This window comes from Erigeron canadensis, chromosome 3 (genome assembly GCF_010389155.1).
Source record: "Erigeron canadensis isolate Cc75 chromosome 3, C_canadensis_v1, whole genome shotgun sequence".
Classification (NCBI taxonomy): domain Eukaryota; kingdom Viridiplantae; phylum Streptophyta; class Magnoliopsida; order Asterales; family Asteraceae; genus Erigeron; species Erigeron canadensis.
The window spans coordinates 33,775,854-33,794,739 of NC_057763.1; the positions used below are offsets into that span (position 1 = coordinate 33,775,854).

The window sequence follows — 18,886 nt, forward strand, 5'->3', positions numbered from 1 at the left end:
TAGGGAGCAAAATACAATATTAGAATTCCTTAGTTTGCTCTCTTACACTATATTGTTTAGTTAACTTAAGAGAGGAATGGAGATGAAGGGGAAAAAAAGTTTTCTTCCTAATCAACTAAAAAATGAGAGGAAAACTTTTGAAGCAAAAAACAATTATACTCCCTCTCCTAATCCTTTTCACTCCTTCCCTTTTCACACTTAAAAAAATCTTAAGAATGTATTTTGTAATTTTCCCTCTCTTCTCCTTTCCTTTCCACCTCTAAATAAACTAAACAATACAGTGTTAAGGGCTCTCTATGGCCTTTTCGGTTTCGGAAAAAAAAAAAAAACAACACCACCATAGGCACCTCATTGTCCGTTTGGCAAAAACTGGTACTATGATGTTTTTCCTTAAGGGTTAAGTATTTGGAAATGTATATGATTTGTACATTTTTCTTATTGTGTGAAAACGACTTTCATCCGGTTCATTGTATGTAATTAACTTACAAAATTGAACGAATCATGTAAAAAATCGGTCGAATACTAACATGGCATCATTTGGTATCTATAAGACGTGGCACAATGAGTGACCTCCACATCAGCATTTAGCACATTACTTACACAATTCATTTAATTTTACAAATTAATTACATACAATGAACCGGATGAAAGTTGTTTACACACAATAGGAAAAGTGTACAAGTTACATACATCCCCAAATACTTAACCATTTCCTTAATAGATGAAGAATTGTTGAATGTGGGATCATTGTTTGTATAATAATAATGACAGTTTTAAGGGAAGTCACTAACAACTTATTACATGCTTAAAAACTTACATTATATATCAAAAAATAGGGTTTTTACTTGGAAAGTACCTCAACTTGTCACTTTTTACTTTATTGAGGTCAAAAGAAAATTTTGTCCTATCGTGGGGGAAAAAAATGGCTAAAATACCTATGTTGGGTTTACCATCAAGTAGCCAGTCATTTTTTATTTTTATTTATTTTATAAATAATAAGTCTCTTTCTTGACTCTTTCTCTCTCTTTTTTCTACTTTGAACACTTCTGTTCTTTTAAAAATGGTGTGTTTGGAAAAAATAACTACCAAAATGGTGTACTTTTAAACATATTTGCTAAAATGGTGTTTTTTTCAAAATTATTTACCATAATGGTGTGTTGGGAATAAATACATTTTGGTAATTATTCCTCCATCGTAACTCTGCCATCACAGATTCAGATTCAGGTTATGTTAACGACGACAACTTCTTCAACGGTGATAAATATATACATAAAACACATATATAGATCTCCATCGATCTACATATATATAACATATATATCTTTAGATCTCGATCAATCTACATCTTCAACGAAGGCAAGATTTTGTGAATGTCTTTTTACATATTTCAAAAGATCTACATCTTCAAAAAAGAATTTTCTATCTAGAAAAATAAGAAAAGAAAGAAGGGGTAAGAAAAGAAAAAAACATGCTGGGAGAAAAAGAATAGAGGGGTTAAGAAGGGTCCACATGGATATCTATAAGATAACTAAAAGAAGGGGTTGAGGGTACACTTGGCACCCATAATCCCCTCCTTGAGTCTAATTCTTCCTCCTTATTAATCCTCTATTTTTTTTAATATTAATCTAAATTAATTTACACTTTTTGGTTTTCCATCACCAACTTACACTTTAACCCCAATCTAAAACAACTAATTTACGTTTTTTGGTTTTCCATCACCAATTTACACTTTAACCCAATTTAAAAATAATCTTACACTTTTTGATTTTTCATCACCAATTTACACTTTAACCCAATTTAAAAATAATTAATTATACTTTTTGGTTTTCCATCACCAACTTACACTTAAAAATAACTAATTTACATTTTTTGGTTTTCTATCACCAATTTACAATTCCACCCAATTTAAAATAATTAACTTACACTTTTCGGTTTTATTGGTAATATATAATATAACTTACGTACGACAATCGTTTAGTCTAAAATTGTTGTTGGTGTTTGTAGTAAGTTTAAATATAACAAACTGCAAACTTTTTATTTAACTAAAGTTGAATAAAAAGGGGTAAACTGGAATGAACATTTATATGGAGTTATTTTTCATATGTTTCCTTCTTTAGTTTTCGTATTGATTAAGTTGTTATATTTGTCATAGGGATTTTGTCGTCTCCACATCATTTGATTAACGTTTGAATGTCCTTGGTTGGGTTCTTTTTTATCCTGAATAATTTTCGAGGTAGCAAATTCTCAAGTTGATTTCGGCATATCTATAAAATATATTTGAATTCTAATTTTGTAGCTTTGATTAATATATTTTGAGACTACTCATCCATTGGATGGGCCTGAACACTAGTTAAATAATATATAACTGCATAGAAATATCATTTAGCCGGTAAAAACCCTATATAGGTATTTTAGCCGTTTTTTCCCCATAATAGGACAGATTTTTCTTTTAACCTCAATAAACCAAAAAGTAACAAGTTAAGGTACTTTCCAAGTAAAAAACCTTAAAAAATACCCCTAAATTTTCTAATAGTAAGGAACAAATTTTAATGCACCAAATTAGTTTTTATATTTAAATTAAGGGTTATGGCACCAAAATGTAAAGAACTATATACATATGTTTATGATTAAAAAAAAGGGGGGGATAGTACTCATTTATCCAAAAGATTTAAGTAACTCGTGTATGTTGGTCCAATTAATGTAACGGATGACCGGCCAAATAAGTAGGCCGTTACCAATTACCATTCAAAATTTGGGATGAGGTGGTTGTTGACTCACCTATTTTGCTTAGGTGGCTAATGACTTAGCAAAATAAATAAATTCATACATATATACAATTATTATACATACCAATCGGAGTTTGATTCAACTGGAAGTTACCAATGATAGCATCAATCGGAGCTCAAGCACCGCCGTGCATCTCCACCGTCATAGCATCGGCCACATGCCGGAGTTCCCATTCGAAGTTCAACCGCCGTCGTCACCGTTACTTTATACGATGTTGATTGAAATCTTGGATGTGGGTTTTGATTGGAGTTTTGTACCAATCATGGTATGATTGGCGGTAAATATCCACGTTCACAAAAATGGCCAAATCTGTAGGGGCGCGGGGATCAGTAGATCGGAGATTAGTTAGTGGCTATTGCTCAACATTTAATCCCAAAGCCGATTACATGGGTGGTGCCGTGGTAGGGTACAATTGAACTATGCAATTAAATATGTCGTGGTGTGAAGAAAGTCAAGAAACTTATACTTAAAAACCGTTTATTGATATTCGTGTCGTCTCACAAATGCTCTTTATTATACTATTTGTGGGCCTCAAATTTCACATTTTCTTACGAGTATTTTTCTTTCTTTTCAAATTGCTTCTCGAAGCCCATATTCTTATCTTTTACGGTTGCACCTTCACGAATCACGACTCTTCTCCATCCTCATTTCTCTTTTCCCTAAACTTTTTCTTTTCTTCTCCCTTTCTTCAGCGTACACCAAAACAACAGCAGTAAATACTACCACCACACAACCTAAGGAAGCTACTAACCCTGGCCGCAATTCAGATTCAGCTAATTTGAATATAGGTTTTCCAAAAAAATATACTTTTAGGGTTTAATTTTTAATTATTTTTATATTTACCTTTCGAATATCTAGGGCTGTTTATGTAACTGTTATAGTCTCTTTAGAAATTCCAAGTGTTTTTATTATTTTGAGATGGGCTGTAAAACCAACAATGATCTGGTAAATTCTTTGATTTATATTAATTGGATGTGTGCTCCTCAAACTGATTCCTAGGTTTGCAGGAAAAACAAAGCTTAACATTTACATCACTTGAACAAACGCCTTGGAAGCAAAAGTGCAACAAACACACCTTGTATTATATGTACATACTTGTAAGTAGTTGTAACGCTATTGGTATTTCTTTGAAGCAAAAATGCAAACACACACCTACGTGCTGCTCTTGTATTATATGTACTATTTTTCTAATGTATAGTCTAGGGATGAGCATAAGACCCGCTGACCCGGAACCGGCCCGAACCGACCCGCCCGAAACCCTAACGGGTCGGGTCACGGTTAAGGCAAAAACCGATAAATCGTTTTTGGTGCTTTCGCGGGTCACGGGTTGGACCGGTCGGGCCAGGCGGGGTCGGGTGAAGGCAAAAACCGAAAAATCGTGAAGGAAATCCGCAACCCGCCCGAACCCGGCTCGAACCGACCCGATCCGAACCTTCACGGGTCGGGTCACGAGTCACGTTTTCATGTTCTCGCGGGTCGCGGGTCGGGCCGGTTTTCGACCCGTACACATCCCTAGTATAGTCTATGTGCTTTTTTACTTCTGGCAAACAAGAACACATACGTCTTGCCCGGGTAAGACAACTAGTTTAACAATAAAAGATGAACAATGATTAATCAACCTAACTTATATGCTTAAAAATCAACCTAAAACGTTAAGAATTTGACATGTTGATTCCACTAATTCTCTTTCCTAATCTTGCCCCCTGATTTTTCCACATGTTATCATCTTACTATTAGGCATATCTTTAGGCACACCAGTTAGATTGATTTATCATTATCCATAAAAGATTAGTATCCGTGAATATAATTATTTATGCACGAATGTTTATAGAGAAAATTACATTTTTGGTACCTCAACTTGGCAATTTTTGCAGTTTTAGTCTCCAACTCAAAAAATTACATTTTTCATACCTAAAAATGGCCCTTTTTTTTCACTTTTGATCCCACGTACATACGGCATTAATATATCTCGTTAAATGTCTCACGTGACAAACACGTGAGTGTAAAATAGTAATATGGCCACCCCCAGTCGTTTATATATGTATATACACACTTTTTTTCCCACCAAAATCATTTTCCCCCTTTCTTCTCCCGCCCTCTCTTTCCCCCAAATTAAAACCCTAATTTCTATTTCCCCCAAATTAAACCCCAATTGACGATCACCATGGTTGTACGCTGTTATTGTGGTATTGTAGCCAATGTTCGTTGCTCCTAGACAGACGTCAACCCTAGAAGACGATTCTATTCTTGCTCACAAGTAAGTTTAAGAAGCCCTAATTTTTTGATGTTTAAATTCATTTTGAAGGGGTAATTAAAAATCTCGCTTATTTGCAGGCAACATCTTGTGGTTTTTTTTCATGGTTTGACCAAGCTATGTGCCAACGCTCTATGGTCATCATTCCTGGATTGTTAAGATCAAAAAATAAGTTGGAAGAAAAAATCAAAAGCAAAGAACAACAAGCACGGAGATTGAAGATTAGTTTGTACTTAAGTTGGGTTTTCTTTATTTTGTGGATTATTTTTTGATTGAAGAAAAAATCAAAAAATTTGTACTTGGTTTTGTTTATTAAGTTGGTGTTTTGTTTGTTGGATCAACAATATGACAGTAATGTAATGTTATTTGGCTATATGTAATGTACTTTTGTTTTGTGTTAATTGAATTCTTTTTGGAAGCAAAAATGCATTGTACTTGTTTGACTTTAAAGTCAACTATTTTATTATTTGACTCCCATAGTCAAGTCTTGCAATTGTGGTTTAGATTATGAAAATGCATTGTTTGAAAATAGGTAAGACTATGAAAATGCATAGTTGCCGTAATACTTGCAAAAATGCACAATTGACTATATATGGATCAAAATATGCCATAAAATTGTTGTTGACTCCTAAAAGTCAAAGCCTGCACATTTAACTTGATAGAAGTAACATATGCAGTAAAAGCATTATAATTCATGCATATAACATAAGTACTGAAATTCCTAAAAGACATTAGAAATCATAAGTACCAGGTTTAGACATAACCAAAGACACACATAGACATAACCAACCACAAGGAAAGTTGTTCCAGACATACATAAAATATTGTTTGAGAAATACATAAACTAAAATGCACTACAACAAATTCACTTCTGCTGCTTGTGATGCTTCTTAATCTTAATTGTAACAGGTGACATATTTGGTTGACTTGCACCACGTGCTTCACTTGGCTGACTAGCTTGACTTGCACCACATGACTGACTTGGATGACTAGCTTGAGATGGAACATGTGGTTCAGTTGGTGCTTAACTTGGCTGACCTCTGCACTGCCTTGCATTGTGACCTTTATTTTTGCACTTTCCACATGTTATAGTCCCCCCTTCTTTGACAGTTTAGTACCTTTTACAATTGGGTGGTCCTTCTCATTTTCACTCCTCTTTCTCTTCTTTTTGGGCCTCCCAACTTGTTTGTGATAGTTAAGAGACAGAATTTGGATTGGATTATTAGTCCTAGCCCAGTAAGTGGTTCCAATAATTGGTTCAACCTTGTGTGAATACACTTGCCTCCATGTATCTAATGTGTAAATGCTACTAACCCAATCCTCAATTGACCCTATATCATAACCATGCTTGTCCATGTTGAACAACACTGCAACTACATGTTTGCATGGTATACCTGTCAATTCCCATTTTCTGCAAGAACACTTCCTAACTCCCATATCAACAGCATACTGGTCATTCCATGGTCCACTAACTTGATACCTTGTTTCCCCATTAAAAATCACATTGTACTTAGAAGCCTCTTCCATGTTTGCCTCTAGCCCTCTAGTATTTGTGTGGCTATTGGAGTAAGTGGTCCTGAAGACTTATCAATCACTTCTTGAACTAAAACTGTCCTCTTCATAAGATATTCCCTAATAAACTCTAAGCAGCTAATAATTGGTTTCTGCCTACTCTTAACAAGTTTACTGTTAAATGATTCACAAATGTTGTTCAACAATATATCACATTTGGCTTTCCCTGTTTTAATATAAGGTACTAGTAAGATATTGCAGTACAAATTTAAGTTAAAATACACTTACAAATTGAAGTAACTAACCTGAAAAGTGTGCTCTTGACCAAGCTGTTGATGGGATTTTTCTTAACCAATCATAAATTCTTGCATCTTGGTTCTGAATTTGAACCATTGCTGCTTCAAACTCAGCTACTGTGGTCCTAGTAGCTGTAAACCATAGATGTTCAATCATGCCACCATTTTTGAATCTTGCCTTCAGATTTTCATGTATATGCCTTAGACAGAATATGTGCTCTACACTTGGAAACACATTGTTGATTGCTTGAAGGATACCCTGTTTTGCACAATATTTAAGTAGCATAACACAAAATAACAGTAATATATGCAGTAATTAGGTAATTAACAGTACTATATGTAGTAATTAGGTAATTTACAGTAATATATGCAGTAATTAGGTAATTAACAATAATATATGCAGTTTTAGGTAATTTAGACAGTAATTAAGTGACAAAGTACATTACCTTCTGCCTGTCAGATATGAAGGTGAAGTTTGCATTCCTTGGTAGTTCCAAATCATCTCTAAGACACTCCAAAAACCATTCCCATGAAGCCTTGCATTCAGACTCTACTAGGGCATTTGCAACAGGGTATATGCCATTGTTCCAATCAACACTCACTGCAGTCAATACTTGACTAGGATATGGTCCGTTCATAAATGCTCCATCTAATCCTATCAATTCTCTACCTAACTCCTTAAACCCAGTCTTCAATGAACACAGACAAATGTATATTCTCTTAAATACCCTAGTTTTAAACTGCATAACATTGGATTGTTCAAAATCAAGTTTGACTGTTGTACCTGGATTCCTAAGCTGAAGCTCAAAGATGCAATCCCTTAATAATCCAAACTGTTCATGAAAATCTCCCCTAAGTTTCTTCACAGCTTTATCTTTGACTATGTATGCAGACATCCTGCTCACATTTATCTCAAACTTCTTACTCAATAAATCTTCAAGTGCTTCACCACTTATGTCTAGATTTGCTCTCACTGCTTCACTCACATGTTGAGATAAAAAAGTGGAGTTGGCAGCACTTATCTTTCTGGATTTGAGACATTTATGTTCTTGTTCAAAGGTTTGAACAATCCAACGGTCAGAATCATTTGCCTTTGACACGTGTAAGGACCAAGGGCATGTTGGTTTTGTTGAAATGGCTTTTTTGCCCTTACTTGTCTCCCCATCTTGAGATTCCTTCCTTTTATTTAAATTTTCTTCTTTATTAGCTGTCGTGGGCCCTACTTTCTTTTTCTTTATTGGTAGCTTTTGTGAACCTTTGTAACATGGTGTTTGTCCAAAGCATCTTGCCCTAACCCTCTTACCATCATTGCTAACCATTTTAATATCCCTTCTTGTATCAACTGCAAATTGTTTCAGCAACACCTTGACTTGATCTTTGCTACTAAATGACTGTCCAAGATGAAATGGTGGCTTATAAATTTGATTGCTTGTAGAACCATATTCAACCTTCAACTCTCTAACTTTATTCTTTCTCTTTGACACTTCTGGATCAGAATCATAACCACTATCATACTCATCAAAATCCAATGCAATTACTTCATTACCCACAGTTAATTCTCCCACACTTGACTCTACTCCTTTTCCAATACAATTGACATCAAGCCTTTGATACTTTCTATCAAACTTAGACATGTCCACTTCTACATCTTGAACCATGTCACTCTTTTCTACTGGAAACTCTTCTTCTATACTTGATTGTTTTGGTTCAGTAGCATTTAACCCATCCTTTGGTTCAGTAGCATAATTTGGTTCAAATCCAGGAGGTGGAGTATCAAGTAATTCAGTGTCAAACTCCCTTTCATATTTATGTATATTATGAGGTGGAGTACAATACCCTTCTTCAAATACAAAACCCTCAAAACTAGTGTCATTTTTATTAGGTTCTTTGTCACTTGGCTGCCCTTGTTTAATAACTACATTAGTAGTATCAACAGGGTTACATCCCATTGTGGTGGCACCATGTTCAAGATAGACCTCAACATACCTAGTTTTCTTACAATGTCTAACCATATTCTTAACATCTTGATCAGTACTTAAACTAAATAGATCAAAATCCAAATCACCACCAGGTTTTTTATACCAAGAAAACACTTGAACATCAGGTTTATGATTTGCATGCTCAACTACAACAATTTTTAAATCTTTAACTTTAAAAGTGTCAAAATTTAGCCAGTCTATGATTACCTTGTTGCCATCAATGTATTTCCTTCCCCCTAATGGTGTAAAAGTACCACCGTAGAAGAGTGCCATTGAAAACATTTTTGGATATAGCTCTGAATAAGAAAGAAAAGGAATCAATTAGTGCCTGCCTGCAATTTTCATTGTAAAACCCTAAAAAACCAAAATAATAAAAACCCTAAAATTTAGTTTTAGGAATTGTGTACGTACCATAGCTTTGCCTGTGAATGATTACATCATGATCATTGTCTCGTTTAGATCTGACTGGTTTGTTCTTCACCATTGGAGAGTGGTCAATTTAGAGGGAGAAAGATGGGGTATTGATTTGGGATTTTTGATCGAGTGTGTGTGTGTTTTCTGTTATATACGCTTTATATATATATATATATAAACAATTAATTTACCCTCGCGTGCTTCTCACGTGGGGAGGGAACGGAAGGAAACTAACGGCCAACGGCTAAAAATTTAACGTCGTATGTACGTGGTATTAAAAGTGAAAAAACAGGCAACTTTAGGTATGAAAAATGTAATTTTTTGAGTTGAAGACTAAAACTGCAAAAACTGTCAAGTTGAGATACCAAAAATGTAAAATTATGTTCATTGTATGTAATATTTTTAACCTATTTTTAAATCATGTTTATTGTATATATATTCGGGTATATGTGCAACTATATAAGTTATCATTTGTAAGTTTTTGATTGATCGAATACATACAATAGACAAGACTTAAAAATTATTATATACAATAAACATAATTTAATTTTTCCATTATATATACATTAATGATTCGTCAAACTTAGTTACATTTATAATTAATTATCCCATTAATAAAATACAAAGTGATGAGAAAAGAAATATGAAAATGACATAGTATTATTAGTGGATAATTTATTTGCATTTTAGTATTAAAAGTGATGAATTGAAACTTAGGTGATAAAACAAAAAAAGGAAATGATGTATCAGGACTTAAGGAGTCCTCTTTTTGTTTAAAACAATACTATGAATCTTCTTCAAAAATGTAATTCTCTGCTACAATAAGTACGTGCAACACAATTTAGTGTCGGCTTAAGTTTTTTGAGGGCTTAAGCGTGATTAATTTTGGGGCCTAGTTAATTAACATACATATTAAAGTAAGTTACTATGTGAAAAAAATGCAAAGAAGCAAAATTCTGTACCATTTTTAGGAGAAAGTCTTTCATTTAATCAAGATTTAATCACTAACTCGTTGTTAGAAATCAGAGTAAAAATCTTAGATTTTTCGATTTGTCAATAGTTACTTTTTTTTCCTATTTTTTCCATGAAGATTGTAACTTCATTTGTGTAATGTCTTTTTTTCTAAAGGTTACTCATGAGGCCATGAAATTTATTTGCATATATGTTTTCTTGGACATTTATGTTACCCTTATATAGTAATAATAACATATAACATAAAAGTCTAAAATTTAAAACATTAAACCCAAAATATAAAAATGGGGGCTTTTGTATTTTGGGGGCATTAGACCCATGCCTAACTTATCTATATAGTAAAGCCGGCTCTAAACAACTTCATATAGAATGACTCACACTTTTTGATTTGTATTTTTTTTTCTTTTGAGAGCATACTATCCTACTCACTTTTAATTAACTCTACTCGCAAATGTTTCTACTTTTAATAATTTACATCTCAACGTCTACCCATTGCATACAATACTTCAATATAACATTTTTTTATTGCGGGTCTAACCCATCACATGAACCGAGACATATCTATGTCCTTGTGAGTCTTTTAAAAAAAAAAGTCATTTTTGGATTCTTTATGTAAAACTGGGTTAATTAAAAGAATTTTTTATAGATGAGTAAAATTGTGACTTGTGAGGAGTTGGGAACAAGGAAATGCCCCTCCTCCAATCAGGGGCGGTACTAATGGGGGGCAAGGGGGTCTAATGGCCCCCTCCAAATTTAAATTTTGTCATGTATTTTTATTTTTTTTATAAAATTTTAAAAATTTTCTATAGGTTTTTAACATTTTGCCCCTTTTTAAATTTATTTTTCATAAGTTTTCTAAGTTTGTCCTCTTTGGAATTTTTTTCTGGGTTCGCCTCTGCCTCCAATCATCATAAGCCATGTGTCCTTAGTATACCAATACCAGGTATAATGGTTTGGGCCTTAGCAAGTTAGCATACCAATACCAGGTATGATGGTTTGGGCCAAATAGTATATTTTTGCAAATATTATTATTTTTCAGTAAATATTTAGTGGTTCAAGTATGATATATGTAAAATAAAACAATCATACTGCATTTTTATAATAATCCAACTTTCTACCCATTTGAGACAAAACATAATCCAATCACGCTCAGTCATATGTAAATGCGTTCAAACTGCTCCTCTGGTTTTGATTGACAGAGTAATGTCTGTAAAAGATCAGTTTGAACTAATTCAGATACGCTTTACTCTGTCTCTTTGCACTTAAACAGTTCATTACAAGTTTATGTTAAAGAAAAATAAACAAACAGGAGTAATTCGAAGTGATAAACATAGTTATGATGTGATAAACATAAACAAGTTTCTATGATGTCAAACACACTATTTTGAAAAGTTAGTATACAAGTATACTTGAAAATACATACAATTCATACACTTTTATGATGAAATCGATTTGAACATCTATGGGAGATAAGAAGACACGTCATCTACCATTCAAGACTGTGATGCTAAGTTCATTATTAGAACTGTTTCCGTATGAGCTTGAAGAATGCGAGGTATCGCCCGTAACTATTTCTATGAAAAAACCTGGTTTCTGGGGCGAAGGCAATGGATTCTCACTCCCTAACATCAGAATCACAGACGTCATAGCCGGTCTATCTTCGGGTCGGCATTGAACACACAATAAACCCACGTGGATTGATCGCAGAACTTGAGATGCATTGATTGATTCACTTAAACACTTGGCAACTAGTTCATGTGATCTGCCTTCTTTATGGAGCACCCATGCCTATCAAATACAAAGAACACAAATAAGCAATATCTTGTTTACGAATGAAAATTTTCAATAAAATAAAAAAAAAAAAAGCAGGATGTTTTCATTTTTTTTAGGTAACCAACTTTATTTGCAGTTAACCCGTGAAGATGAAGATAGTTACCCAAAAACAAACCAAAGTATTTCAAAACTACCCGCACAAACACTTACATGTCCGATAAGGCTGTTGCTATGTTCTTTATGCACGAAACCTCTGTTTTTCTCCCCGCACACAAGTTCCAGCATTAAAACACCGAAGCTATATACATCAGATTTTATTGAAAATATACCTTTCAATGCATACTCTGGAGACATGTAGCCACTGCAGAAAATTAAGTTAATGTCAGTATATCACTATAAAAACTTATGTGGAATGAGGTTATGGTCAATGAATCTTACTATGTTCCAACCACTCTGGTTGTGTTTTCTTCTATTTGATTTCCTCCAAAGCTTCTAGCCATGCCAAAATCTGATATCTTTGGGTTCATATCCGAGTCAAGCAAAATATTACTAACTTTAAGATCTCTATGGATGATTCTGAGCCGAGAGTCCTGGTGAAGATAAAGAAGCCCACGAGCAATTCCATTGATAATGCGGTAACGTGCGGACCAATCAAGTAGTTTGCTTCGGGTTTGATCTGTGAGTCATTTGAACTTTAGATAATTCTCATGTTACTATAATGAGTTTACAGGCTAAATTATGTTATGTTATACATTACTTAACAAGATTTTGTCGTACTTTTCAACATTCCAGTTTAACTATGGTTAAAATTTAACAAATTTTAAGAGCGCGTTTGGTTGCAGAAAACACTCCATGTTTTCTATTTTTGTTTTCCAAGAAAACATGAAAGACAGAAAACGCATAAAAAACAATGTTTTCCACTTTTCAATTGAAAACTTGAAAACATCATTTTCTTGTTTTCCATTTTCTCCTCTCTTCACATCTCCAACATGTTTTCTAGTAATCTAATTAGAACGCGTTTTCAAAATTTTTATTTGTTTTCTTGAAAATAAAAACCACTTTCATTTTCTAAAAAATTAGGGATAAAAAACTTGAAATACAACCAAACGGGCCATAAATGTTTTGGATATCCGGAAAAAAAAAACGGTAAAATGTTAAAGAAAAAAAAAAACAAATGGAAAAAAATGTTGTTATTTCATATCATTATCTTTTTATTATTTATTTCTAATTGCGCTTACCAAATATGAAGGTGTCGAGCCCTTTATTTGGCATGTATTCATACATCAACATCTTTTCAGATCCCTTAATGCAGCAACCCAAGAGCTTGACGAGATTTCGGTGTTGCAATTTAGATATTAACATGACTTCATTCTTGAATTCGGGGAGTCCTTGATTGGATGTTTTTGCTAGCCGCTTCACTGCTATTTCTTGTCCGTCTTCAAGTACACCCTGAAATATTCACAATCCTTCTATTAAACTTCTATGATTTCATGTTTTATACTTTTATGTGTTACTGTATTTCATTTTGGACATACTAGCTCGGTTGTTAATTGTTTTGTATGACGTTTTCAGTAATTCTGTAATATGTATCCTTTGATACATCATCGCTACAATCTTCTTAGAAAATAAATGGGAAAAGAATCCCGGAGTGTATATAACTTGTCAACTTTTTCAATTGTATGTATGCATCAAAAATTTTGAACGTTTTATAAAAATGTTCGGATGGTGTAAGTTACCGGCTGGGTAAATTTTTTGCTGGTCACATGCCATGCAGACTGCCACGCTGGAGCCACGTCATAAATTAATTAATGGATTAAGTATCCCGGAGTGTAAGTAACTTTGAAACTTTTTCTATTGTGTGTATGCATAAAAAAATTTAGACATTATATGTAGGGTTAACTATTTGTAAGTGTAAATAACTTTTACATTTTTTCTATTGCGTGAATGTAACTTTCATTTGGTTCATTGTATGTAATTAACCCGCTAAGTATGAACGATTAATGTAAAATTTTAAGGTTGGCCAATAAAAAAGTTCTACGTGGCAGCTCATATGGTGTGCCACGTATACACTTTTACATTAATCGTTCAATTTGACGGGTTGATTACATACAATGAACCAAATGAAAGTTACATTCACACAATAGAAAAAATGTAAAAGTTAATTACATCTCCAGATACTAAACCCTTATATGTAAGTATCTCGTTAAATTGAACATTTAATAATACTTTATAAAACCCTAATATTTCTTTTCTCCATTGTCACGTTAATTGAAATCATTGGCTGTGGTGTTGTACCTTGTTATCCAAAAAGTATATCTCATCAAACTAACAGTCAACAACCCCAACCATATACTCGGTATCATCAACAAAATTGATCCCAGGATATATATAAAGGTTAATGATTTTCCGGCGATTCAAAATGGTGAGGGTATTTGGAAGAGAGACATTGGTGGCGGCCAATGGTTGTGTGTGTTTGAGACAGTGGTGGCGGCGGCGCTTAAGTTTTGAGACAGTGGTGGCAGCCATGTTTTCCTGCTATTCATATGCGTATGATAGGTGGTTTTTCATGTGATTTTAGATTTACTAATTTGTTGATTGGTGTTCGTGTATTAATGCAACAATGCAAGAGTTATAATTGATTTATTTCAAAATGCGGTAATTAGTGTGTAAAAATTCGACATTTAAATGGGTTTGGATATTGGTGTTATGTTATTTCGTCGGAAAAAATGACGTTATCGGAAATAGTACCGGAAGTAAGTGGGAGAAGAAGATCGGAGTAAAAAAGTCACCGGAGGTCTTGCAAATGTATACAACTATGTATAAATGTGTATTGTATGTATCTTACGTGGCATGATTAATCCATGTCATCAAGCCACGTCAGTATTTTAACCGGCTAACCATCAAGCAGGTCGTCTTTTACACGAGTTATTCAATTTGGCGACATACTTCCATAAAACGTTCAAAATTTTTGATGTATACATACAATGGTAAAAGATACTCATAACAAGTTATATACACTCTAGGATTCTTTTCCCAAAATAAATCCTGTAGATAGGATCCATTCAAGTCATTCGAGTGGTTAAAAATTAATATTTACCCCATTTTTGTTAGAAATGGATTTTTGACTTTAGTGGCAATCACCATCTTGCTCGCCTTTGTGCTAAAATTAATCTCATGGACCAAAGGACTCTTGTCGTATGGATCACAGGGGACTTTCAGTTTTAAATATTAATGGAAAGCCGACCTAAACCAACCATGCTCACCCCTACAATTGGTATTTGAGGTGGCCTAAACAAATAGTAGGTTGTAAGCAGAGTCACATTAGGGACAACTGACTTTCTAGAAGGAAAAAGAAAACTTATTGTAATGCATGATCATCAGATGTGCTACAGAGAAGTTCAAGGGTTCATTTTCTACCTTGTAAACAGGTCCAAAACCGCCTTCTCCAAGCTTATTTGTTATTGAAAAATTGTTTGTAGCTTTGATTAATGTAGGCAAGCCGAATAGTGGTAGCTCTAGATCCTTATCACCTTTATCATATTCACGATCATTTCCAGACTTGTTTCCATCTGTCCCTGCAAAAGCGGGTAATCTTATCTTCATTAAATAGGATTATTAATGCTTACTCATTGAAGTGGCAAGATGGGTGGGCAGTTGGGGTTACGGGTCAAAACAAAAACTTCTTTTTGTTTTGGGGGTTGGAACACACAATGTTGTATTGGTTGACCGAAAATACATTTTATCCAAACATCTAAGTTTTAAATGATAGATTATGTCTCTACTCTGGTTAACAGAAGTCTCTCTTTTGGTAAATAGGTCTTATGAAGTCCAAATACACATTTGGAAATAATTTGACCCGATTCCCTAAGCTTTTTGCTTTCATCCGTTTGATAGAGATAATAGTATAGAAGTAGCCGACCCATGAACGAGTATAGGGTGTGACTTTTAGCAAATGACACTTGGTGTACAACCTCAGCTCCTACCTTCTTGTTTTTGCTTGTTCCTTTTAGACCGATAAAGCAAGTATAGAGTGACTAGTAGAACAAGAGCTACAGAGGCTATAGGGACAATAACTCGTACTCGTCTCCCAGCACTCGAGCTTTCTGTTAAGAGTATGTCAAAACATAAGTTCATTAGACATGCATATATAGTCAAATATTGGTAAGAAATTAAACTACGGTATTGATTTACCTAGCTCTGAAGGTGGCAATCGTATGAAAAGACTGTCCCCGTTTTCGTCAAATTTTCTAATATCAATCAGGTCACCAAACCATAGCAAGCAGCCACTCTCAGTCCCGGAGATATTCGAATTTGTGTAAGCAGTGCAGGAACAATTGCTTTTACACATCCTTTCACATTCTTTAGTAGTCATGGAATGGTTATACCAAGACCATTGAGTGTCGGGTAACTTCAAATTTGAATACTTCTTGAACCCTTCCTTGGGTCCACAATTCAAAGGGGTTGTAAGTCGACACCCCTGTGACCAATCATCAACCCTCCATTGTTCTGGTGAAGTGGGTTCAAAGCCCTTTAAACAATCACAAACAGGAATGTTGTTAATGTCGCAGCTGGCAAATGGCCCACACACATTGTAATGGTCACAATGATCCTTCTCTAGTTGAATATAAATGTCCCATTCTTGCGTGCTATCAATCCATAACAAACGCTCCAAAATACCACTAGGCTGCAACACCACCCTCGTATAAACTGAATCACTTATGAGATTATACTGGTAGTAGATTTCTTTTTTATTCAGAACAAAGTCATATCTGATAAGTCGGTTCGGTAATTTCATTACTTGAATTCCACTAAACCTGAGTCCGTTCCATGGACCTGCTCTGAACGTTACTAATTCCTCGCCATTGGTTACAATCGTCTGAGGGAAACCTTTCTTATCAAGCCAGCAGGAAAACTCACCGGCAGCAGGATCATCGCTGGATTTCCATGATGTGAAGTGACTTTGAAACCCGGTGACCAAATTCCAGCCATGCTTCATTCCTGGAAGTAAAGTGTCAGTCATGTAGTCAAAACTTTGCCATATAGGATTTTCTTGTTTTGCATCAGCTTCCTCGCAAATTATAAAGTTCCCGGTGTCTAGAAGCTGACCAAGAGGATTCCTCACCGACCTCGTTGATGAGTTTGAAGAGGACCATACCTGCTTATCATTCATTCCATCCCGGATCACTAAAACTCCATGGATGGTGAGAGTTAACTTGCTAAAGTTATTGGTGAGTGGTGTGTTTCTGTTAGCTACCCATACGACGGTCTTGGTCCTGTTGGAGATTTTCTTGTACCAAATTCCAACATAATAATTTGTGGAGTTCCGAGTGCTAAAGAAACCAAGTTCGAATGTTTCTTTTGGAGAAACGATGGTATCACCGTGTTTAATGGTTTGATTTGCAGACAAGGTGTTTACGGATAGCGCACGAGTTACTGAAGCACAAAGTAGAATATGTAAGGCAAACAACAACTTGATTTTTGTAGGAACCATGGTTAAAATACTCAGGTTAACGTTGCAATACTTTTACATACATATATGTTGAAAAATGTGTAGCTACTTTTGATCGAGGGCATTCGTGGAAGTCTGACTCCCTATGTATCATCACCTACGTACTATTTTCCTTTAGGTTCCCTCCTTGAAAAGGAATATTTAATATTAATTATTGTTTCATTTTCGACCACAAATGACTAGATGTGTTCTTCCTTTTTTTCTATAGTCTACAGTTTGATATTACATTTAGATATGGAACATCTAATCTGCCACAACAAGGTCTTAGATTCGAGTCTGAACACCCCCATAGTCACATCCACTGACCGAGGCAGGTGGTAGGACCCCCATATTTGAATAGACGATTATGGGTCAATTTGGGTTGCCTAGCTGTTCTCAACCTTTTGCCATTAATGTCCCATAATCTTCGTGAGACATACTCAAATGTTCATACTTGGTAATTATAAATATTATGCATGTGAAAATAGTTAGTTTATTACTATGTTTCTTTTTTAATTAATTGAACATTCGATGATATCCCAATGGCCCTTACGCCTATTTTGGAACGGATGTCAGGGAAAACCGACCGTCAAATTGTTTGTTTGATAAGAAGTGAAGAAACTCATAAAACATTGACAATGAAAGAAAAGTCATACGAATGTAACGGCTGACTGGCTGACTAGGTAGCCCGTTACCAATTACCATTCAAAATATGGGCATGAGTTGATTGTTGACTCACCTATTTTTGCTTAGGTGGCTAATGGACTTAGCAACAACAAAAAAAAAAAAAAGTCAATTACCAATCAGAGTTCGATTCAACTCGAAGTTACCAAGGATAGCATCAATCGGAGCTCCAGCCCGCCGTGCATCTCCACCATCATAAAATCAGCCACATGCCAGAGTTCTCATTCGAAGTTCAACCGCCATTGTCACCCAATAAAAAAAACGGGGATGTTAATTGAGATCTCTTGAATGTGGGGGAGTTTTGTACCAATCATGGCATGATTGGCGGTAAAAATCGACGTTGCCAAATCTGTACGGGCGCGGGGATCTGTAGGTCGGAGATTAGTTAGTGGCTATTGTTCAACATTTAATCCCAAAGCAGATAATATGGGTGGGTGGGGTTCGATTGAACTATGATGTGGAGACAAGGTGTTAGGCTCAGATGCCCACAAGTCCATATGGGACTTTTATATGTTCAGAACTTTTTTTTGTTATACAATTAAGTTTTTGTATTTGTGATTTATTTATATAACCTAGCAGAATATTTATGCGATGCGGTGATGACGTTGATAACGATAGTTTGATGGTGGGAGTGACTGATGTCGGGATGGGTAGCGTAGGTTATTAATTTAAAAGGCAGGATAATTACTTTAAAAATTCATGGCTAGATACTATAAATTAATTTCAT

General features: G+C 34.7%; 1 protein-coding gene across 1 annotated transcript; it reads right to left on the reverse strand.

Moving 5' to 3' along the window:
- Positions 1-11,536: 11,536 nt before the first annotated feature.
- Positions 11,537-17,566, reverse strand: LOC122592304 (G-type lectin S-receptor-like serine/threonine-protein kinase At4g27290). Its single transcript, XM_043764508.1, has 7 exons — positions 16,179-17,566; positions 15,971-16,090; positions 15,405-15,562; positions 13,226-13,436; positions 12,426-12,663; positions 12,198-12,348; positions 11,537-12,002 (listed from the first exon to the last, which is right to left on the reverse strand). Exons 1-7 carry the CDS (start codon positions 17,476-17,478, stop codon positions 11,697-11,699), a joined length of 2,484 nt encoding a protein of 827 aa, XP_043620443.1. The 5' UTR covers positions 17,479-17,566; the 3' UTR covers positions 11,537-11,696.
- Between the last annotated feature and the right edge of the window lie 1,320 nt (positions 17,567-18,886).

Excerpts from the sequence above, each read along its gene's own strand:
- LOC122592304 (XM_043764508.1), bottom strand. The coding sequence starts at position 17,478 with ATGGTTCCTACAAAAATCAAGTTGTTGTTTGCCTTACATATTCTACTT. Across the intron at positions 13,437-15,404 it reads GTTTTGGACCTGTTTACAAG|GGTGTACTTGAAGACGGACA; the intron begins GTAGAAAATGAA and ends TGAATATTTCAG. Across the intron at positions 12,664-13,225 it reads GCTCGACACCTTCATATTTG|ATCAAACCCGAAGCAAACTA; the intron begins GTAAGCGCAATT and ends AATGACTCACAG.